This window comes from Procambarus clarkii, chromosome 60 (genome assembly GCF_040958095.1).
Source record: "Procambarus clarkii isolate CNS0578487 chromosome 60, FALCON_Pclarkii_2.0, whole genome shotgun sequence".
In the NCBI taxonomy this organism is placed as follows: domain Eukaryota; kingdom Metazoa; phylum Arthropoda; class Malacostraca; order Decapoda; family Cambaridae; genus Procambarus; species Procambarus clarkii.
In genome coordinates this window covers 11,404,626-11,428,887 of record NC_091209.1, presented here as the reverse complement: position 1 = coordinate 11,428,887, position 24,262 = coordinate 11,404,626, and the positions used below count along the sequence as shown (strand labels likewise).

Below are 24,262 nucleotides of genomic sequence, written 5' to 3'. Positions count from 1 at the left end.
TGATCGATGAATCCTGGTCTTGGTCTTTATTTGTTTACAGTGGGTGCTTTCTTTCTGAAATGTATATGGCAGAATTCATTCTCTGACAATTGTTTCTTGATCCTCACTGTCAACACTTTTTCCACCTTGTCCAATTATAGGGAAAAAAATTTATTTTCCCTATAATTCCTATTTTCCTTACTTTCTATATAGGGAAAACCTCTAAAAATAAATATAGTTCATGTTGGTGGTCTTTTGTCATATCTAGCATTTGATAAACATCAATAATGATCAGATTAATGTCAAGGTATATAAATTCAGAAGAGCTTGATATAATAGTTAACTTACCAGTTGTGGCAATACAGTCAAAGCCAACAAAGCCAAAGAAGCATGAGGCTGCCCCCTGCATGATTCCATTAAATCCGTAAGGTGTAAAGCCACCAACACCCCAATCTTCCTGATTCTTTCGAAGATCTTCTGTACATGTATCATTGAGGCTACTTTCAGGTATCGCCCAATTTTTTACATTAGCTGAAATATAATATCAACAAATATAGCAACAATATAAGTGGTAATCCCTAAATATCATTATTGCACTGTTTTTCCCACTTTTGTTGACTGGAGAAGCATTCGCTTGGATCAAGTCCCTCACCCATTCACCTTATTACACACAATACATATATAGCAAAATGAAGAAACAAACACCATCACATTCTAGCAAATTATCCAAAGTTAAACACCAACCACTTCATAAGGTTTGAAATACAATGTGCCTCATGAGTTAGTTATATATAGTCCTACAAACATATTCACTCCCTCACAAACAGCTGCCACCAAGCTTTGACCCTTACTATATCCCATGTACTGTTCACACTCAATCCCATCTCCATCTCCCATTTCCTCCATCTTTGGGCATTTAGAAAAGGAAATATCATCTAGGGATGGACAGAGCAGCAGAAGATATGAAAATCATAAATAAAATAGTAGGTTTAGGAGAAGGCCTACATTCAAAGGAAAATGTTAGTGATTTTAGGATAGGAAAATATGAGAAAAAGGAAGAACTGCCCCTTAAGGGTGACATCTAATGGAGTGAAACACATGATGGAAGTGCTTAGAAATGCCAGGAAATTGTAGTGTGATGAGGATGGCAAACTTTGGTCAATAAGACAAGACCTCTCAAAGGAAGAGAGAGAAAAGCTGAAAATTAACCTCATTGAAGCAAAATGTCTAAATGGGAATAGAAATGAAGAAGGAAGAAATTATTTTTTCTACAAAGTGTTAGGGACTGGAAAGTTAGTGAAATGGTACATAAAAACAAAGCAACAAAATCATTAGAGGAAGGGGGAGTCAAGAACAAAGGGAAAGGGAACGTGTTCCTGAAAATTTTATATACTGTACCAACATAGATGGAGCGAGATAAAAAATATTGGAGCTGAAAGATATAATTCAGCGTAAGGTCCCAGATATTGTCGCATTAACAGACGAAACTTAAAGAAAATATTTTAAATGAAGTTGTATTCCCAAGGGGCTACTCACTTTGGAGACATGACAGGAAAATTAGGAAGGGGGAAGGAGTGGCTGTGCTGGTGAAAAAACACCTGAAGGTAAAAGAGCTAATACTTGAAAACCATTGAGAAGTTGACATAATGACATTGCAGGTCTGGAATCAGGATGATAAACTGATAATTGTAAATGCCTACAGCCCACCAGCAAGCAACACATGGACAAAGGAGGAACTGGATGACAAAGGAGGAACTGGATGACAAATGAGAGGGCCTTGTAATAGTCATTAGAGAGATTATAGTAAAAGTGAATCGAGATAAATCAAGATAGTTAGTACTGGGGGACTTCAACTTTAAAGCAATAGACTGGGAGGCCTACAAAGCAAGAACGGAAGACATCTGGACAGGCAGATTTGTGATCCTCATTCTGGAAACATTCATGTATCAACACGTCAAGCAGACCACGAGAATGAGGGAAGAGGATGTTGTCAGTCCTGGATCTAATATTCACCAGGAAAGATGAAGGGGTATTTGGCATCCAGTACCTTCCTCCCTGGAAAAATTGTGATTATGCCCTGTTGGACATTAAATATGCTTTGCAATATAATTTAGAAGAAAATGGAGACATTGAAACAGTTGACAAACTCGATTTCAAGAGAGGACACTATGGGAAACTTAGAATTTTTTTAATGAGTTTAATTGGACAGACTTGTTGCTAGGCATGGAAGTAAATGAGATGTATGCCAAATTTTGCAAAATATACAATGAAGGCACACAAACATTCATACCAAAACAGAAATGCAGGATCAGAAAACAGGATTGGTTCAATAGAAATTGTGAGAGGGCCAGAGGAGAATGCACTGAAGGGAAAAGTTGTTGAAGTAAATTCCATCTACAACGTACAAAAATATGATGAAAACATTAATAATGCTGAGAGAGGTAATTAGTGCACTAACTATAAATGGCGAGAAAGTGGGACATAAAGAGCTAGATCTTACTCCTTGTAGTCAATAACAGGCAAGAACTAATAGGTAACCACTTGGTCACTTAGGCAGTATCCTGCCTCCTCAGGAACACAGTGGAATCCAGTAGAGGTTATTGCAACCTTATCAGTCTATGCTGAGAGACTGCCAAGCCTTTCCAAACAACCCCTGCCTGAACATTAATTGAGAAAGGTAGACTGGAGAATACTCGACCCACTCCTAAATGATCATCAGAAGGTAAAATTTCTGCAAACTTATAACACCTCTTCCATGCAATACTTATGTTATTGCTAGCCACCAACTACTTGTTGACTGAATAAATTATTTCTAATTACAAACACAAATCACAATAGCGTGATGCATCGAATGAACAAGCTACCATGTCGTAGCTCAGTCGATTAAGGTAGCGTCTGGGATCCTCTCAGACGTAGGTTCGAACCCTCGTCACGGCCCTTGAGGATTTGTTTATTTCTAATGTCTCTATGGATCATTTGGGTATTCAGTTTCCACATGTGTGCCTTTATTTGTGTACTACCCTTTCAAAATTTGTTCTTGTCTGGTGACATCTAGTGACAGGTCAGGGTAGCAGCCAGGCGAATCGTCCAACGGTCATCCTTGGCTTGATTGAGAATTCCCCTTCTCTCTCTTCCTCTATTCACAGCTTGGCGAGAGTGATTTGAGGAGATCCCACTGCATCAACATACTGTACTCACAACACACTAGCTGGAGAGAGTAGGAAATTATCGGGAGAAAGTGCCAAGCCATTACGACTACAGTATATAGCACTGGGTAGGGGTCAGAATAAGGATTTGAGATAGGACTGGAGGGAAGAAATGGTGCCCAACTACTTGGATGGTCGGGGATTGAACGCCGACCTGCATGCACTAGCTGAAGAGTACACTAACCTTTTGTTCCAGCTGCAATAATGACATAGATTATCACCAGCATATTCACAGTGGTGAATAAGTTGTTCATTCGTGATGAGTTCTTTACGCCGAGAGACAAAGCAACTGTAACAAAGAGTATTACAGCATTTCAGAATCAACATTAATGTTGAGTGTATAACATTAATATATGTAAGTGCTCTATTGTTATTTGGGTTTCAAACATGAACACACAAAATTCATGAATTTAACAATTTTGATTACTCAACAAAAATCAGGAATTAGAACAATCACAAATTCCAGTCCCAGACACAACTCTGCTCCTTTACTGAAATCTTTGAACATGTTAAATATCAAGTCTCTGTACATACTCTCAAGTGTTCTCTATATCTATAAAACAATGAACTTCAATGTCAATCCTGACCTTAAGTGCTTCCTAGAAGGTTGTAATACAGCTCATGGTCACCACACGAAAAAGAAATCTCTTTGATAATGCTAGAGCAAGACTCAACCAAAGCAGAAATGCTATGCAAATCAGGGGTCCCAAATTGTGGAATGACCTCCCAAATGTAATTAAAAGCTGTACATCTCCCAATCATTTTTAAAGAGACTAAGAAATGCAGGCGATGAGTCAACATCGCCTGCATTCACAATCGACTTGAGAATGGTCCAGGACGGACCGAAACGTCGTCGTCCCTTCAACTTCTAGTGTGTGGTCTGGTCAACAGACTAAGAAATATTTCCTCAATATCATGTAATTAATACCTTATAAACAATATTACGTAACTAATTTTGCTCACATCTTCCCTCGTAATAAGTTATTTCTGGGCCCTTTTTTGGTCAATGGCAAGTATACTTGCCATTGCTTTATACGTAAAATGTCAAGTGCTCATAGGCCCTTGCTCCTCTGTGAAGCCAGGTTCCGGCTCTGGTTCCCGGTAGGCAACAATAACTCTGCAACTGATGCCCCATTATAGCACTATATCAGTTTGGATAGATTCAGATACCCTCAGGAGCTCACCCAGAAACTGGCATTTCATTACATTCAACGCTGGTTTTTTGTGTTACTCCTATCTTAAATTATTTACTAAGAATTATGTACTTTCTACATTCAATGTCATCCAACTTCTTGCATCACTCATGTCCTTTATGATCCTTGTTTATTTTTAAGTGTTGGACCCATTAAACATAAATTATACTCTATTACCCTATGTTCCATTATGTTCCAAGAAATTGTTATGAGAAAGGGACCAGTTGCTTTTCTAAATTACACCTTGTACAGTATTTCTATTCTGTTATTAATGTAAATAAACTACTGTACTGTTGCTAGAACTACTGACTGCATAATTTACAACTATATGCCTGTCATCCTGAAGTATCACCCATTTTGTATTCATCTGTTATTTTTCTTGAACCTTCACATTTTCTTAGCTTACTTCTCTTTTAGTAACAAGTGTTTTACCCTCTCACATCTTTAGTTAAATTTTTGTTCTATATTATTCGAAGTTTTGCCCGAAACTCTTTGCATAACAGTGGATTCATGTGTAACTCTTGTCCCTACAATTGTACATTACTGTATTCTTATGTTCTTTGTACACACATTTCTTTTAAATAAACATTATTATTATTATTATTATTATTATTATTATTATTATTATTATTATTATTATTACTTTTTATAAGGCATGAAACTAAATAAGTATTGTAGTGCCATGGTGATACCTGTGATACCCTGCAATGTTTTCGGGGCTTAGCGTCCTCGACCAGGCCTACTTTTTGTTACACATCCCCAAGAAGCAGCCCGTAGAAGCTGTCTAACTCCCAGGTACCTATTTACTGCTAGATGAACAGAGTCATCAGGGTGAAAGAAACTCCGCCCATTTGTTTCCACCTCCGCCGGGGATCGAACCCAAAACCTTAGGACTACGAATACCGAGCACTGTCCACTCAGCTCTCAGCCCCATATGGTCAATGTATGTTCAGTGAAGTCGATTCACAACTGAAAGGCTTCGGGTAGGATTCTCATACATGATGGATGTTTGGGCGTCTGCCTCTGTTCATCTAAAGAGTAAATAGATACTGTACTCAAAAGTTATAGCTATTAGACTTTACTATGTGCATAGCAATTAGGCTTTATTTTTATTATAGCAATTATGCTTCACCACGAGTATAGTAATTAGGCTTTTATGTATATAGGAGTTAGGCTTTGCACTGTAATAATAAGCTTTATAATGTACAATATAATATACATTATGATTATATTGTATAGATATGCTTTCATCAACACTTGTATGTGCAACTTCAATACTAAAATTCAAGTTCTCAAGAACAGGTTCAATATACCTGTACACAACTTTAATTATAGGAATCACCTAGATCCAAAAAAACAGAAAAATTACCTAATTAACTAACTAAATTGATCAAAGACTTAAATATAACATAATCAAGTGCAACAGTGAACTGGACAATGGATTTTTTAGGCAAACTTACCCGAGATTGCAAATGAAAGGCCAAATGCCAGGAAGTTTGGATAACTAGATAAAAAGGAAACATTGATGGGCATTGCTTCAGTCAATGCAATGGATATTGTGTTGTTTGTAAGTTTATCAACATATCCACTATATCCACTAGCGACACTTGCTGTTCCTGAAATATTAATTATTAAAATTAGTCAGTTACTCCATAAAGCAAATCACATTTCAAGGCTTATTAAAAAAAAATTTATATGATACAGCCAGATTATCTGTGCACTGGTTTCTCCACACAAACACTGTTGAAGTACAGAAATGTGGGTGTGATCCCACAGTGATCCCACAAAATGTTGATTTGTTCACACGAACTCAGTATTTTCTCACATATACTGTACAGTACATCAACTTCTTATGATTTCATTGTGTAGTGATGAGTGTGTGAAACGGGGCAACGTCACTACCAACACCCGAGTGTGGGAGGGTAACATTGACAGCAGCGAGAGACAGGGCAACATCACTACCGACACCCTAGTGTGGGAGGGTAACATTGACAGCAGCGAGAGACGGGATAACATCACTACCGACACCTGAGTGTGGGAGGGTAACATTGACAGCGGCGAGAGACGGGGTAACATCACTACCGACACCTGAGTGTGGGAGGGTAACATTGACAGCGGCGAGAGACGGGGTAACATCACTACCGACACCCTAGTGTGGGAGGGTAACATTGACAGCAGCGAGAGACGGGGTAACATCACTACCGACACCTGAGTGTGGGAGGGTAACATTGACAGCGGCGAGAGACGGGGTAACATCACTACCGACACCCTAGTGTGGGAGGGTAACATTGACAGCAGCGAGAGACGGGGTAACATCACTACCGACACCTGAGTGTGGGAGGGTAACATTGACAGCAGCGAGAGACGGGGTAACATCACTACCGACACCTGAGTGTGGGAGGGTAACATTGACAGCGGCGAGAGACGGGGTAACATCACTACCGACATCCGAGTGTGGGAGGGTAACATTGACAGCAGCGAGAGACGGGATAACATCACTACCGACACCTGAGTGTGGGAGGGTAACATTGACAGGGGCGAGAGACGGGGTAACATCACTACCGACATCCGAGTGTGGGCAGGTATTGCATAGAACTTGGATTGTAGTACTGAATAGTGCCTCCCAAACTCAAATTAAGTGTGGTAGTACTTTTGAGCTTCATAATGTTCCAGTCGGTAGCATGTATACCTCATGAGAATAGGGTTTGATCCCTTCATGTGGCCTCAATATTTTGTCTTAATTAGGAACCTTCACATAGTGAACAGTGCTTAGTTGACAGATTTGCAACAAAAATATAAAATAGACCTACATGCCTAAGTAAAGTGCCTTTTCCACATAAAACAATCAACATATACCACTAAACCAAGGGGAAAGACTCATATATTTTCAGGATACAATATCAAAACAATATTTACAGTAGGTGAAAACATATACTGCATAGCATTTAAAAGTTACAGTACTGTATAAACAAATTACTGTACTGTACTTAGCACTACAAGTCAAGGACACACACAATACTAGCAAGACAAAGAGAGGAGTAACTGAAACTCAAAACAGTATGCAACGTCATTCATACAGCACCATTTGCAAATCCGGTATTACACATTTTCAACTTACCAATTACATATTCCAAGATTAAATTCCATCCAATAACAAAGGCAACAAATTCTCCAATGCACACGTAGGTGTAGACATACGCAGAGCCAGCTTTGGGCACACGAGCTCCAAACTCTGCATAACACAGGCCTGGGGGAAAAATACATACATTACCAAATGTATTTAAATGTGATTCTATGTAAAATTAATGCTTGTGCATACCCAATAGTCTTATCAGAAAAGGTGAAGCTAGAAAAGTGTCAATTATTGAACAAGATTATTATGCTGGTCTAAATGTGCTCTAGTGGTTGCAGATGTCTCTGTCAAAGTTTTGTCTTTGCTCTCAAAATCTGATAAAATTGACTTTGGTAGAATGCCCTATGCAAAACCAAGATGTAAATTGTATGGGCCTGAGACTTTTGAGCAAATCAGCCTTATGGTAACCATGGACAACACGAGGTGTAAAGAATGTAGGCAGTGTTGTGACTCGGATGGTTGTGGATCAAATACCTTATAAATTTATGCCTATAAATATTAAAGAATTAAATGCAAATCTAATAATGTACCAAAGATCATATAATTTTGAAGTTTTACAACAATGTAATCTAACTTGAAAGCATACTTTATATTCTTCAAATTACTAGCTTTTCACAATGCCATACACCATATAAGCAATAAATTAAAATATTTCCATGTTTGTTTCACTAGTCAAAATCAACAAAATACAGGTTACTTTCGACTAAGATAAGACGCAAGTACCAAGATCAGTAACTTACCAGCAAGCACTGAGGCAACGGCAGCAATGAGGAATGATATTGTAACTGCTGGTCCTGCAGTTTCACTTGCAACTTTACCTGCAAGCACATAAATACCAACACCAATAGTTGATCCAACGCCAAGTAATGTGAGATCAACGGTATTTAAAACTCGAGGTAGTTCTGTGTCTTCAAAGGTAACAAATTTTCGCCTTGTCAAACGATCCACAAAGCTTGACATTTTGGAATGTTCAGTATTTGTGTATAACTAGACGAGCTTCATTACACAAATCACCTGAAATACAAAAATAGTTATTGATCATCAATGTTTCATGTACTACTTACTCCCTGTCAGGCCTTAATTGTCCTACTACAAATGGGTTTACCTATACATCTATCATATATATAATAATGGTTCCAAAAACCAACAGCCCTGCTGGCTAATATACAACTAAGCCTACTGGTTAATGTCTAACAGTCAAGAAACTAGTTAAAAAGTAGTTATTCTACCCCCCATTATATATCATTGTCCTTGTCATCAAAATCATATGAGGCTAACATAGGATACATTTCCTAACCCCCACATCCCCCAACCATCCAGGATGTTGCACATGCAAGTTGCTGCCCAACATATTGTGCAGTCTGGCTAATAAGGATCTGCAATTTCACTTAGCCTATATTTGGGAGGAAGGTAAGGGAAAGACCTTTGTCTGTATACAGTGGGGCCTCGATTTACGATGGTAATCCGTTCCCAGAGACGTATCTTAAGTCAAAATATCATAAGTCGAAACGATTTTTCCCATAAGAAATAAATGGAATTGAATTAATCCGTTTCACACCCTCAAAAATATTAACTTAAGTAAACATTCTATACTGAATACAATTTTTTTTCTCTAACTACAATACAGTACATATGTTTATCTTACCTTTATTGAGGACTCTTGATGGCATATGGAAGATAGTGATGAGGGGGTAGAAAGAGAGGTGTTACTGTTTGGAAGGGGAGTCCCCTTCTATTATGACATCAGGCAGTGAGCACTTCTCTGGGGTACACACTCTGGCATGTTTTGCCTACATACCACTAGGACCTGCTTCTGGCTCACTGCATGATTTTCTCATTTTTTTCTTGAAGATTGTTTCTCCCCTTCTTTGCAACACTTCTCTGTAGTGAGGCATCACATTGTCATTAAAAAGATCAATGCAACGGCCTGCTACGGCTTTATCTGGGCGATTCTTTTCAGCAAAACTTTGCAGTCCTTCCCATACTGCACACATTTTTTTAATTAACAAGGAAGGGACGTCCTCTACTGCCACCTCCTCCTCCTCCTCCCCTGAAGATTGGTTGTACTGCCTAGCTAGTTCAACAACACGAGTACATTTTCATGTTTACAAATGATCTCTTGTTTTTTCTCTATGGTCATTCTTACATGTGTTTTCATATGTTGAACCTTACCACTGACTTTCTTAGGACCCATGGTGTGATATATAATAATCAGTTTTATGTTCCAAAAGCAAAAAAAATCACCACAAAAATGGAAATTTCTTATAAGCGTAATCGTCACTAAGCAGATGGCTCTAGTAAACTGATTCAGGTCAGCCTGCGCGACCGAGAACCATGCACTCGGTCAACCCAAATGTATATCAACGAATATCGTTAGTCGTCGACACTATCGTAAGTAGAGCTGCATTTTTCGATTAAATTTATATCGTAACTCAAAATTATCGTAAGTTGGGGCAATCGTAAGTCGAGGTGTCACTGTACTTTTCATCGTACTGTAATTATTTTGCACATTCAACCTTACCTCTCACTTTCACAAGGAATTATACAATTCTCCAAATTTTAAATCAGTCCCTCCATTATTTACAAGAATACAGCATATCATTCTCTCCCGCACTTCAGGAAGTGCAACAGGCTTTTATATATATTTTTTCAAAAGTTTGCATGTTTAGCTTAATAGGCTTAGTTGCAGATTATCTGTTGACTACCTGTTTGAGAGTTCAAGGATTAATGTCCCCATGGCTCGATCTCCGACCAGTCCTCCTGGTTGCTGGTCTGAACAACCAGGCTGCTCAATACGGTTCTTTGCAGCCTGATGTACGAGTCACAGCCTGGTTGATCAGGTATCCTTTTAATTAAGGTGCTTGTTGAGTTGAATTTTGAACACTGCGAGAGGTCTGCCAGTTATGCCCCATATGTGCCAGGAAAGTGTTGAAAAATCTTGGGCCTTTGATGTCGATAGAGTTCTCTCTCCACATGCCTTTTGCATCTCTACTTTTCAGTGGGGTTATTTTGCATATTCTGCTATGACCCTGTTGACATGCAGATCTCTAATGGCAGTCATGGTAGTGAGTAGCGGGCTATTCAGTAATTAGCAGAGAAATAAGTAGTTCCTACAGAGTATAAGGTTTCATTTTCAGAGGGTAGTCAAACTTTAATTTTCTCCTTTGTCTAACAGTGAACTGGTCTTTTGGTGAGGGATAAAGGTACAGCATTCTACACAGTCACCCTTCATCAATTTATGAGAGTGTAGGACAACAGAGCCTCGCATGTTTTGTGGTCTGGGTGGACAAAATGAGTAAATGGCTTGACCAGCAACCTAGAGATTGCTCAGAAGCAGTCTTTCCAAATTCTCAAAATTCTATTTTTATTTTAATCCATGCTAGAATATCTAATAGATAATCTGTATGTTATATTATGCATTTGTGTAAGGAATGTTTTTATCAATACACTATACTGTAATGCATGTCTTCATTCTAATTTTATAATTTATGCAAAAATGTAATAGAACAATGAAATTACTATAAATTCATGTTCAAAAACTACTATAAATTTAAAATGCCTGTATATTTATAGAATACTGTACAATTCTGTATATACAAATCAATCAATCAAACCAATCATTATGCAGAGATTAATACAGTATAAAAGAAAAAGATATGGCACTATAATTAATGCTTCTGGCTATAAGTAAGAGGATGAGTGAGTATTGCAATGAGGATCATATCCTGGGTAACAGCCATTTCTAGTGGAAATCTCCTATTTTACTTAACTGACTGGTACTCATTAGCTTCAATCTGTAGGGAAGTCGAAGATCTATCATCCCAGTTTTCAAGTTACAGTACAGTGTATTTCCTTTGTATGCATTTTGTTTGTTGTTACAACATGATCAGATTTGCTGTATCTGTAGTCTAGTGGGTAATGGATAGTGCTCCAATGGATTTTCAAAGAAATATCCCAGTACAGTGACACCTCAGCTTACGAATGCCCCTCTTTACGAACTTTTCGGATTACGAGCCCAATTTCTTCGTAAAATCCAGATCAGGTTACGCACTGCCTCGGGTAACGTAATTTGTTGATACATATATGGCCGACCTAGCGCGTGGTGGTATGGCGACCGCACCTTAAGTTTACCAGTGCCTCCCTCCTAGTGACAATTGCATCTGAATTTTTTGTAAAGAATTTCAGTGTATTTTTTATTTTTGGGTATTTGAACATAAAAGTAATTATTATATATTTCACCATGGGTCCCAAGAAAGTCAGTGGTAAGGTTCAACCTAAGAAAATAGTTGTGAGTAGAGGCAGTAGAGAATGTTCCTTTCCTCATTAACAAAATGTGTGAAGTATGGGAAGAACTGCAAAGTTTTGTTGAAAAAACTCACCCCAGATAAAGTTGTAGCAGGCTGTTGCATCGATCTTTTAAATGACACTGTGATGTCTCACTACAGACAAGTGTTAAAATGTAGGGAAAAACATGCGTCTTTAGACAGATTCTTAGACAAGCAAGCCGTGAGCCACAAGCAGGTCCTAGTGGTACTCCTGCAAAATGTAGGAGAGAGAGTACCCCAGAGAAGTCATCACTGCCTGATGTAATAATGGAAGGGGACTCCCCTTCCAAACACTAACACTTCTCCTCCTCCCCCATTCCTCACCGTCTTCCATACGCCAACAAGAGTCGTCAATAAAGGTATGCAATAACTTGTAAATGCTTTTGTACTAAAGATTTGGGTAAATTAGATATAAAATTTACTTTGAAGTCAATATTTTTGGGAGTGTGGAATGGATTAATTTAATTTACATTATTTCTTTTAAGAAAATTCACTTCGATTTATGAATTTTCGGGTTACAAACCATCTCTGGGAACGGATTAAATTCGTAAGCTGAGGTACCACTGTATTGTAATTTCCCTGTGCATGTTATGCAAGTTTCTTTCATCTATCCGGACTGGACAGTAGAGAAAAAATCTCGCTTCATGCAGGGCAGAGTTCAATCCCCGACTGTCCAAGTGGTTTTGCACCATTCCTTTTTCCCCGTCCCATTCCAAATCCTTATCCTGATCCCTTTCAAGTGCTATATGGTTGCAATGGCTTAGCACTCTCTCCTGATAGTTCCTTTCCCTATCCTTAAGAATTCTACTCATTCAACCAATATGTCTATATCATTATTCCAAGGCTATGAAACCTCAATTTTCAGACAATGCCAACATTCGATGCCAACAAAGGTATTAGTAACTGATGATAGAACTCAAGTCACCTATAAATTAACTTTAAGCAACAACTCACATGACATACTTTTTGTTAAAGTAGGTTGGCCATATCTGTGCCAGATACAATGAAGCATGGAAAAAAAGAAGCACCGATTAATGGTCATTATCACATGATTTCAAGGTCATATGAGAAGAGAGCAAGACAAGGCAGGCAACAGAGTGGTAGACAGTTGGAGCAAGTTAGGTGAGCAGGTGATGGAGGCCAAAACCATCAGTACAGTACTTTCAAAGTGTTATACGACAATGAGTGCTGGGAAGATGGGACACCATGAGCGTAGCTCTCATCCTGTAACTACACTTAACTAATTACCTCACTGATGACAAATTGAATGTACCCATGAAAACTAAATGATAAACACTTCGATACCATTTCAAATCATACATCTTTATTTATTTTAGCTTAATAACTACCTTATCATCCAGAACCAATACAAAATTTATGATTAGCAAAATATTATCATTTTCCCCTTAATCTCCAAACAAGTACTGTACTGATTAAAAAGTTATCTCGTTAACAACCCACTCTACCTTGGAGAATGTGATATGAGGATGACCCACTGATATGATAAGAGCTTATGCTTTTGTTTTACTATTATACAGGAAAAACCCAACTACTGTACAGTACTATAGTGTCAACAATTCTGATTTACCCGAGGGCCACTAACCCTAGTGGCCTCAACGAGAACAGGAAGACAGCAGCTTCTCGAAGGTGATAATTTGCCTTTATGATCTTTTCCAGGTAAATTTTAAAACTTGGCACAGTTTTGACATTTACGGCTTTGACGGGTAGGCAGTTTCATGGGTTGATAACCTTGTGGGTGAAAAAGCATCTCCTGTTCTCAGCCCTACATTGTAGCTTGTTGAGCTTGAAACTGTTGCTCTTTGTTTGTGTTACATCTGGCCTTTTAAAGAAATTGTCCAGATCAACATCATCTAACTTGTTCAGTACAGTACTGTATTTTAAGTTTCAATAAGATCCGCCCTATCATGCCTGGTTTGCGGTATTGTTAGCCCTGTGGCCTTCAACCGTTCCTGAAACGAGAGATGACTTAGCTCTGGAATGACTTTTGTTGCCCGGTGTTGTACTTTTTCCAGAGCATCTATGTCTTCCTGAAATGAAGTACAGTAATCCAAGTAAATTTATATATACATACCAGAGATTTATATAGTTGAATCATTACCTTTTTTTCCTTAAAGTCAAAAGTATGCTTGGTTATTCCAAGGGTTTAATTAGCTATTCTGACTTCTGCTTCTACCTGTTGTGCGACTTTTAATGAGTGGGGAAGTTTGACTCCAAGGTCCTCTTCTTCATCAATCTGCTGTAATGTAATGTTATTAATTTGGTAGTTGTGTCATGGGTTGTTATGCCCCACATGCAGGGTCTTCCATTTTTCTATATTAAAAACTATTTGCCATTTCTATTTAGTCACTGATGAATCTTTTGACCGAGAGATTTCCATGCTATTTCTCTAATATGAAGAAGTGAAGCATATGTAACCAAAAGGCTGATGTGAAAAACATACATTGTATTTTAAATACATGGGTTAAAAGGGCATCACCACTGCCTGTTAGATGCACACTATAGCCACACAGACTGTACACATGTTGAGTTTGCCAGTGCTTCACGAGAGCTAGTCAAGAATTTGCCTTAAATCTTAAATTGGTTAAACTGGTTATATATAACCAGCTATAACTATTCATAACTAACTGGTTATAACTACATTTAAGATTAGTATAAAACTAATACACAAAAGTTTATTTTCCCTTCTCTTTATTCCATTTTCTCTGCCTCTCGTTCATCCTCACACTCTCCCTTATCTCAAGAATGGCAAAAATAATGCAGTTTCAATCTTGGCCAAAATTAGCCACATTCACCACTGATAGCAGTGTGATCATGTTTCCTATGAGTTCTGCATATATTTTTTACAGTACAGTACTTCTGAAGTTTTCCTTGTGTGTATACTGTTCAATTTATTTAGTTGTACAGTTACCACACTATTGGCCAATATTTGTTTAAACCGAAACGAAACACTATGCGTGTTAAGTGGCTTTGTAAGAATGTAAAAATACAAACCCTATGTAATCTCACAATCCCATTGTACCTTCTTGTGAATAAAAATTATTATTATAAATTATATACATCTTTAATGGTACTCAGCCCTGTAAATATTTTTATCTAATTGACATTTCAAGAAAATCATAATTATGCCATTTACAACATTTGAATTCTCCTTAATTTCTATGACAAAATCAACATATATTTTTTCTATATCTGTCAGTCTGTCTGTGTGACTGATACCCCATCCACTAAGATCCACCCATAAAAAACAAAATCCCACCTGTCCACACTAATACAAAGCAAAACACACTGTTTTAAATGTGTTGTAGCCACTGCTGCAAAAACTTAATCAAGATTTCAAAAGTAACAAGAAAATGGAAGGAAAATGTAACTTAGATCAACTTATTATAGAAGTTACAGGTTGCCACAAAACAAATCTTAGATTTGCATGGGTAAGAAAACATAAATGTATGTATATTACTTAATAATAAATGTCAAACCTTTTTGGCATATAACAGATGCAGATCTCATTAAATTTACCAATTGCTTTGCATCAAAATTATCTTTACTCCTCATACCAAAATTAACACATTATAAGGCCACGGCTTACTTTATTTATTTTTTATTTTTTATTTATATATACAAGAGTTCTTACATTCTTGTACCTGTACAGCCACTAGCACGCATAGCATTTCGGGCAGGTCTTTAAGCCTAATTTTTTTCCCTGGAATATGACCTGCCAAATTGTTTAACAACCAGGTACCCATTCACTACTAGGTGAACAGAGGCTTAAGTTAAGGATTGGCACTCAGTCAATCCTCCCTAACCAGGATGCGAAACCAGGCCAAAACGCTCGCGAAGCGCCTGGCGAGTGCTTTATCATTACGCCATGGGGACTGCTTTATGTCGATCCTGTACAGTGCTGCCCTCACAAGGATGCACACTGTACTATCTCAAGATTATTTACCTTAACTTTTTGGGGGATGGTGTATTTGATAAGATTTGCTTATGAAAATATAAATATTATGTTTTCTAAGTAGGGAAAAATATGTTCTCGAATTAATCAAAATTAACCATTTTAATTGAACAAATGAGTTTTCTTCAATAAACATGCAACATAAAAAAGATATAATTTATTATGTACATAAATTATGCATGAAACTTTCAAGTGGATTGAGTGCCTTATAATAAATCATAATTAATAATAATTTTGCAGCAAACAGGTAGCCTGTGTGTACAGTATAACACTGTACAGTACCTTTATGTACTTTAGGCTTATATCAAGGTCCCTCAAAGGTTGAACTATTGTCCCTTCCCAGGATGCAACCCCACAACACACTAACTCCTGGGTATCTACTTACAGCTAGGTGAACAGAGGTATTAGGTGATAAGAAGTGTGCCCAAGCATTTCTGTCCTGCCCGAGATTCCCAATTGTGAGACAAGAACGAACCCAACTGTACTACTACATTTGAATGTAGTGGTACAGTATATGAATGAATTTCAAGGTTAAACACATGAGGCATTCAAGTAGTGCATTAAGTCTTAACTCATTCTGTAATAAACAGTCACGCAAGTTTTGTGCAGCACTGTTAAAATCTATTGTATATTGCCACACTTGGTCATGATATTTATGAATAAGGTAGCAAGGCATTTCTCTGTACATATAAACACAATTCATAGACCACAAACTTACAAAAATTCACAAAATATACAGTGCTTTATTTGTCAGTTTAAAATCTACAGGTGCCTAAATAAACAAAATAAATAAATCAACACCCATAAATATGTATGAGTCAGTCTTATCAGTAAAGATAAAATAAGCCAGCTGAAAGTGCTTCTTGCAAAAGAAAAATTTTCTCTTATCTCCAGTTGTTTTGTAAAATTAAAAATTTGTTTTTCCAAGGACATGATCTGCTACCAAAAATCTTTGCCAAATATCCCCAGCTTGCTAACTGTAGGTAGTAACTAAGTGATTGTAACCTACCCACCGCTGCCCACTGGATGGGGGGGGGGGCCGGTGTGCAGGATAAACATATCAATTGTGACACTAACCACTAACTCCCCACATATGTCAAACCGTACTTGTGGTCAGTCTCGAGCCCATTACTGATGTGACAATGTGCATTGAATTTTGTAACTAGCTCATCAAGATTGTAACTTGCTTAGCTAAATGAATTGTGGGGTTCAGTCCTTGAGCCCATTATGTCCATTATGTGCCTCTGTAACCCTTTCCATTACTGCCCACAGGATGAGTATGGGGTGCATAATAAATGAACTAAACTAACCAAGGACATGAATGTATCAAAGTTCCCCCCACTCCCCAAGGACGAACTGCTGACCCCTTTCCAGGATGTAACCCCATAACAGTTGCCTAACTCCTGGGTATTTAATGTTAGGTGAAGAGGCATCGAGTGAAAGGAAATGTACCCAATCATTTCGGTCCCACTCAGGAATTGAATCTAGGATCTCTGATTGGGAGTTGAGAACAAAGCCAACTATATTATAGGGCCCTGCTATGTGTAGTAATCAAGACTAGTAATGGCAATGAAAATTACCAAAGTTTTCCTATTACTATCATCCTTTCATGTCCAATATCTCGATAACAAGACATGAGCGAGTAAAACCTTAAAAACAGTGGACTGTTCTATAAAAATACAATAAAGTTCAATACTAAGGACTGTAAAAATTCTTCAGAAAATTAATTCAATAACAAAATTATCTCTGTGCATGATAACTTTCCATTAAATGAACTATGCTGAGGCTCCAGCATACTTTTGCAGAGGCTGATACCTTTTACAGTATTTACAACCATAAAATATTATGACTAAAAACTCCTGATGCACTGTTTTGAAGTTGTGTTTTTTTGTGCCAGAAAAATTAAGTGTTTTATTTACTATGAGTTCCATAATTTGTATCTGTATACAGCACTCTAGTCTACTGTATGTCTTTGTAATAAATACTTGATTGCATCATTTTAACATGCATTAAAAAAAAGGCCTGGCAGATAAACCCAACCACAAAGATTAAAAGTAGTGCTCATAAAAAATGATATCTAGACTGTGATCTCCAGCAGAGTATAATCTATAAGATACATGGTCCACTTCTTAGATAAACCAAAGGATATCAAATATTTCAAAACACTACTTGACATCAAAGGAAATTCAGATGCTTCAAACTGGAGCTAATAAACAATGATTTTCTGAATACTGTACAGTCTGAACATAAACACTACTGAAGACTACTATACAGTACTGTACTTTCATAAACATCAAAGTACTGTACAGCCTTTATCATTACCTTCATTTACGCTCATCATCTGCACAAATTAAATATACTTAAAAATGCACAAAACTGCAGATAACTGGATAGGTATAGCAACATATCCCCACACCTCACAGTAAAAACAGCAAAACAATGACAAAAAATTGAGACAAGCTAAAGGAGTTGAAAATCATACCTTCAACACACAAATTCAAAGCTACAGCTAAGGAAAGGGCAGGTAATCAAGTTAGTAGATGTAGACGACTAAGTCCTCTATTAGAGACTTAGAAATAGCCCTATACATCTCCACTGACATGCAGGCACAAGACCATAGGGACAATATACAGAATATTGTGGTTAAAAAGCCCAACATCATTGGGCTCAGCAAAACATGGGGACAAGAAAAAAGTAACTGAAGTGAAATTACTTTATCACCTTCCAAAATGGATAGAATAACAAGAGCAAGAGGTTTAATATGTACTATAATATGTACGTATATACATATGTATGAATGTGTATATTTTATACACACGTGACCTGTCTGCAACTACCAATGAGCAATTAAGTACAGTAACAAGAATACAGTACTCAGGTATGTACACATGGCTGAGGAAGTTACAGACCTGCATAATGTGATAAAATCAGGAGATGAATTGAATCCAAAGCACTTATAATGGGGGATTTTAACCATGAGACAATAGACTGGGTGAATTTATTATTTATTTTGCATTTATTTATATTTTGTATTAATTTATTTATATAAATATAAGTACAATGGGTTATGAGAGTACTGTACTTACATATATTGGTGATTAAGAGGTACATTCTTGCAAAATCACTAGCATGCATAGCATTTTGGGAAGATAATTAAGATTAAACTAATAAATAAGTGTAATGATTGGTACATTGTAGCAGAATTTGAATTCACATAACTACCAGAGTATAGTGATAAATTATATCATACCGATGAAGTTCCATTCTTATACTGTGATGTACTGGGTGAGTGGGTAGCACAAGATACTGAATAAGTTAACAGAACAAGGTGGGATGCTATAAAGATGAAACTGCATACTTCATTGTTCTACTTTTGAATAATGTATAGGTTGGATAATTTTTTAACTCATTAAGGAGCGAGTTCCAAATACTATACTGGGTTCTTTTATTTGTGTGGCATGCTTGCATAGATTTAGTCTAACTCTGGGAATATCAGAGATTTATTTCTGGTGTGATGTTCATGGGTTCTATTACATCTATCATGGAAGAGATTCAAGATAGGATTACAATTTAGGAACAACTTTTGTTTTTAAATGTATTTAACACATGATAACATGTGGAGTAAATGTATGTTTAGCATGTTTAAGATTTGAACATAGGGGCTGTGTGTTGTCTGATGATAGAATTTGTTGGTTCTTATAGCTTATTTTTACCAAGTGATGATGGGCTTGAGGTAGTTTGCAGTGGCTGAACTCTATGCACAGATACCGTAAATTAGATAGGGATAGATTAGTGAGTAGTATAGCATTAGAAGAACAGAGCAGGAGCATAATCTAATGTAACAGAGGGAGAGTAATTTTTTGGCCAAGTACAGGACTCTCTTCTCAAACAGCATGTGTCAGAGTCCACTCAAGAAATAACAGCATTATAGATCTTGTGCTAACTTTAAAGGAGGGCATGATCGACTAAATCCAAGTAGGGGAGAAACTTCAGAGGAGGGCATGATCGACTAAATCCAAGTAGGGGAGAAACTTCAGAGGAGGGCATGATCGACTAAATCCAAGTAAGGGAGAAACTCGCCCTTTCATGTGACCACTATAGCCTAAAAAGGAATACAAATCTAGAAACATATATAAAAAGATACTAGGTCCACACCATCACATCAATACAGTACTTACTTATCAGTGACAATGTGGAAGTGAGGTCTAGCTCTTTGTACCCCTTCCTACTAACCTTGCTGCACCTAAAGTGATAAATTAACTACAGTATTATGACATTTTAATTCTTTGTAGAATCTCCCGCCAAACACACATCGAAACTACGACGTTGGCACAACGTTCGAACAAGTTTTAACACCTCCTAACCAGTTACAACAACCAACATAGCAAGTTGTAACAACGTTCTAATACGTCATAAACACGTTAAGCCAAGATGTAACAACTTTATTACAAGTTGTAACAAGCGGAAAATAGAGACGGTTTCGGTTTGTTTCCAGGGCTGACCTTAAAGTTATGGAAGGAAGTGGCTTCAACAACTTTCTCTTTAAGTACTATACATTACATTTGCTGATCATTCATACAAGATATGAATATTTCTTTACAATTGTTTGACTCATTTATATTTCCATATACTTGTGTTCTCTAGTCATCATACTTTCACTCAATTTAAGGAGTCCCCTTGTCCATCATGTCTACTCCCCTTGAGTAACTTGTATGTTGTGATCATATACCTTCTATTTATTCTGTCCTTTTGGGTTGTGAGTTTCAGTTCTCTGAACCAATCTTCACAGCTTAATTCTCTTAGCTCTGGCACTAATGTTGTTGCAAACCTGTGCTTTTTCAATTTTGGTTTTATGCTTCACACGGTGCATATCCCAGTCCAGTGTTGTATCTTCCAGTATTGGTCTAATGATATGTAGATTGCCTTGAATGAAGTGTAATTTAGGTTTCTAAATGATGTAATGTCTTCCAGCATCCTATGTGCTTCTGATGTTACCCTGTTTGTGTGTGCCTCATCAGGTGTTAAGTATTGAAATTATATCCACTTCTCAATATCTTTTTTTTCCACTAACTGTAATTGCCTTTTACACATGGTGTAGATGCCTCCTAGTCTCCTGTTCCCTTCTTCATTACCTTACACTTGCCAAAATTGAATTCTAGCAACCATTTGTTTGCCCACTCTTGGGGCTTATCAATGCTTTCTAGTAACTTTCTGTGGTCCTCCTCAATTTTTACATATTCATTAGCTTTGCATCATCTGCAAACACTGACATGTAAAAGTTCAATCCCTCGAGTGGGGTCATTCACGTATATTAGAAACATTAGAGGTCCCAGGACTCAGCCTTGGGGGACACCAGCTCTGACTGTGACTCTCTGCGTTATGTCCTTCTGGTGTTTCCTTACCCAGTTGTGACAATGTACCATTTATACACCAAGACCTATACAAAAGCCAGTAACACACCTGTCTACCACACCGAGCGAGCGCCACACCGTATGTCGTGTTGGCATAAATCAACGAGTCGGTATCGACCACACCATGTGTTCGCCTCCACCCCCTTACAACACAGTAAACTCACTATTACTGATCGTTATTAATAGTACTACACAGAAGAGGAGCAGTGACATACCTGGCCGCACTCCTACACCTGTGATCAACAAGTGACAGGGGGTCGCTTGCCACGCCACCTGATAAACACAACTCCATAAAAAACGAAGATGTTGTGTAATTGGAGGGAAAACTATTTCTTAAATTTAGCCGCAGGGCCCGACCTTTATAGTGGCCTCGTCGGGACAAGAAGCCGGTGTAAGTTGTCCCCATTATTCTTGTGGATTTTATACAAATAAATAGGCGTAAAATTTGAAACGTCCTTCCAAACAAAGAAAATAGTTACTTAACAACATCAAAATTAGTACCCACCTAGTTGTACTTGTGTTTGCGGGGGTTGACCTTCGGCTCCTTGGTCCCTCCTCTCAGCTGTCAGGTTTCTGAGCCTATTGGGCTCCATTATATCTACATTTGAAACTGTGTATGAAGTCTGCTTCCACCAAAAATCTAACGTGTCTGCGGCTCATTTGAGTACTAACTTTCCACCTGTGTCCCCTTGTTCATGTACCGCATCCGCTAAATAGTTGGTCTTTGTCCATCCTGTTATTTCCTCTGAAAAATTTTATGTAGTGAGCATGTCTCCTCTAACTCTTCTGTCTTTCTGGGACGCGAGATTAAATTCTTGTAGCGTTTCCTCGTAACTCATACCTCTCAGCTCTAGGACTAGTCTGATGGCACACCTCTGAATCTTCTCTAACTTTGTCTTGTGTTTAATAACGCATGAACTCCAGGCTGAAATCCATACCTAGTTAAAGTCCTGTAGTCCTGTAGTTCTACTGTAGTCAAAAGTCTATGATCTCGACTCACTTTTGAGAATCCCGGAATCGATCCCCGAGCAGGAGAGAAATGGTTGGGCACGTTTCCTTACATCTGATACCTTTGTTTACCTAACAGTAAATAGGTATGTCGAGTTTGGTAACTGTTGGGAATTGCATCCTGGGGAAAGTTAGTATAGTTCGACCTAGAGGGACTTTAATACAAGACCCTGACAACAGGAATTATTATAAAATAAAGCAAATACCTGTACACCAAATTTCCTCGCCATAGTATAGTTAAATTTATTCGTTATGCAAATTACATTGTGAAGTTATATGTTTCCAAGACATTTGTGTCACTAAAACAGCTCCTTCATCAACGTCATTACTCGTCATAACCACTTTCATCAAGTAGGCCTACTAACTAATGTAATATGGAATGACATGTGGAATGACCTTCCCAACCATGTTAAAGACTGTACCTCTCTCAACCAGTTTAAGTTAAAAGCGAAGCTATACCTAATAAATTCCCTGTAACCTACCTTACCCTTCTATTGTCAACCAATGTCTGTTTTTTTCTTTAAAGAGCGCTGTTTGTCGACATAATTGTATTTGTGCTGCTTTTTCATCTATGTTTTCATTTCTTGTTTTCATTCTACTCATTATGCTCAATTAGTATTAAGCTTGTCATTTAAGTTTATCATGCCCGAAACGCTTTGCGTAATAGTGGCTTTAGGCATTGTATGTACTAGCTATACCTATAAGTTAAACAATCCTTGTAAATATTTATTGTATGTATGTACCTTACCTAAATAAAATTGTATTGTATTGTATTGTATTGTAATATATAGCAGTAAGTGTCTAAATTTGAACAGCGAGTACCTGCCTATTTATACACATGTAAACTATAATATGTCCACGGGTAAAAATTACTTAATTGCCTTTCACTGCAAATTCTCAAAATATAACTTAATCGTTAGTTTTAAATGACGCGATTAAAACTGACTAATTAATGTTTTCTTCCAAATTACTGCAAATTCTCAATGTATACCTCAGTTACTAATTTTAATAGTTCATTTCGTATTTAGTATTAGTAAACATAGCTCATGTTTAAAACTCACTATACACCTCTGCAAATTTTTAATGTACACATCAACTATACACCTTATTAGCTGTAATTGATAAAGATCTGCCCAAACCGTTATGGATGTTAGTGATATTGCGAGTATCTACTATTTACACGCCAAAATTGGAAAGGAATAACCTAGTGTCATTTTCTTGTATTTCAATAAATAACTATTATAAAGCTGCATATTGAACTAGAGTGCTGCCTTGATAGTTACAGCTGCGGTACAGGCGGTTATAAGAACACTGTTTTTCCCCAAAACGGTGGGTTTTCTGAGGGAAGAGAAAACGTATGTCTGGAAGCTGACTTTAACCGCCCAAGCTGCGCGCGCAACGGGCCGAGGTTATATAAGCTCGGCCTGCAGACTGCGTGGCCCCTCTTCCCGACAAGCAAGCAGCTGCTCACTTACAAAACGTATATATAAATATTATTAGTATTATTATTCAGATGCAGACGATGAGTGACAATAGCGTGGGTGAAGATATGACAACCAAACCACTCATCAGAAGACGAAGAAGCAACTCAAGTTTTAGTTTTAGTGTTTTTCCCCCATACCTTACCCGAAACGCTGTGCGCATTAGTGGCTTTAGGCATTGTGTGTACTAGCTCTTTCAAGAAATCCAACATTATACTTGTAACTCATCTTGTATTATGTACTTTTACCTGAATAAACATTTAATTTGATTTGAACATGTGTGCGTGCCTAAGAGGGTCGACTAGAAGAGAAAACGGTGACAGTTGAAGAGCGTCTCATCCGCTGGGACTCAGTTTGCCAGACAAGGATAACTTGATCCATATCTTATCAGCAACCATCCCACATCCTCCTCACCGTAATTATTGTCAATCAGTCCTTCAGATATTATCTCAATATCACATTCGCTGAAAATCCAAATGGGAAATTCCGTTGTAACACTACCTTGAGATGGTTTGGTTTGATATATATATATATATATATATATATATATATA

General features: G+C 37.5%; 1 protein-coding gene across 7 annotated transcripts in view; it reads right to left on the bottom strand.

Annotated features, from left to right (window-relative positions):
* LOC123766883 (cationic amino acid transporter 2) overlaps positions 1 to 21,487 on the bottom strand; it is a 36,081-nt gene extending 14,594 nt beyond the window's left edge. For 4 of the 7 annotated variants that reach the window (XM_069307484.1, XM_069307488.1, XM_069307489.1 and 1 more), the window contains exons 1-7: positions 21,436 to 21,475; positions 13,956 to 14,093; positions 8,252 to 8,525; positions 7,497 to 7,625; positions 5,839 to 5,994; positions 3,370 to 3,474; positions 328 to 510 (exon numbers count right to left, since the gene is read on the bottom strand). In XM_069307484.1, the coding sequence (XP_069163585.1) occupies positions 328 to 510; positions 3,370 to 3,474; positions 5,839 to 5,994; positions 7,497 to 7,625; positions 8,252 to 8,471 (793 nt within the window). In that variant the 5' untranslated portion in view covers positions 8,472 to 8,525; positions 13,956 to 14,093; positions 21,436 to 21,475. Of the gene's footprint in view, positions 1 to 327; positions 511 to 3,369; positions 3,475 to 5,838; positions 5,995 to 7,496; positions 7,626 to 8,251; positions 8,526 to 13,955; positions 14,094 to 21,269; positions 21,387 to 21,435 lie in introns of those variants that run through there. The other 3 variants (XM_069307485.1, XM_069307486.1, XM_069307487.1) reach the window with 3 other exon arrangements.
* Positions 21,488 to 24,262: the final 2,775 nt, after the last annotated feature.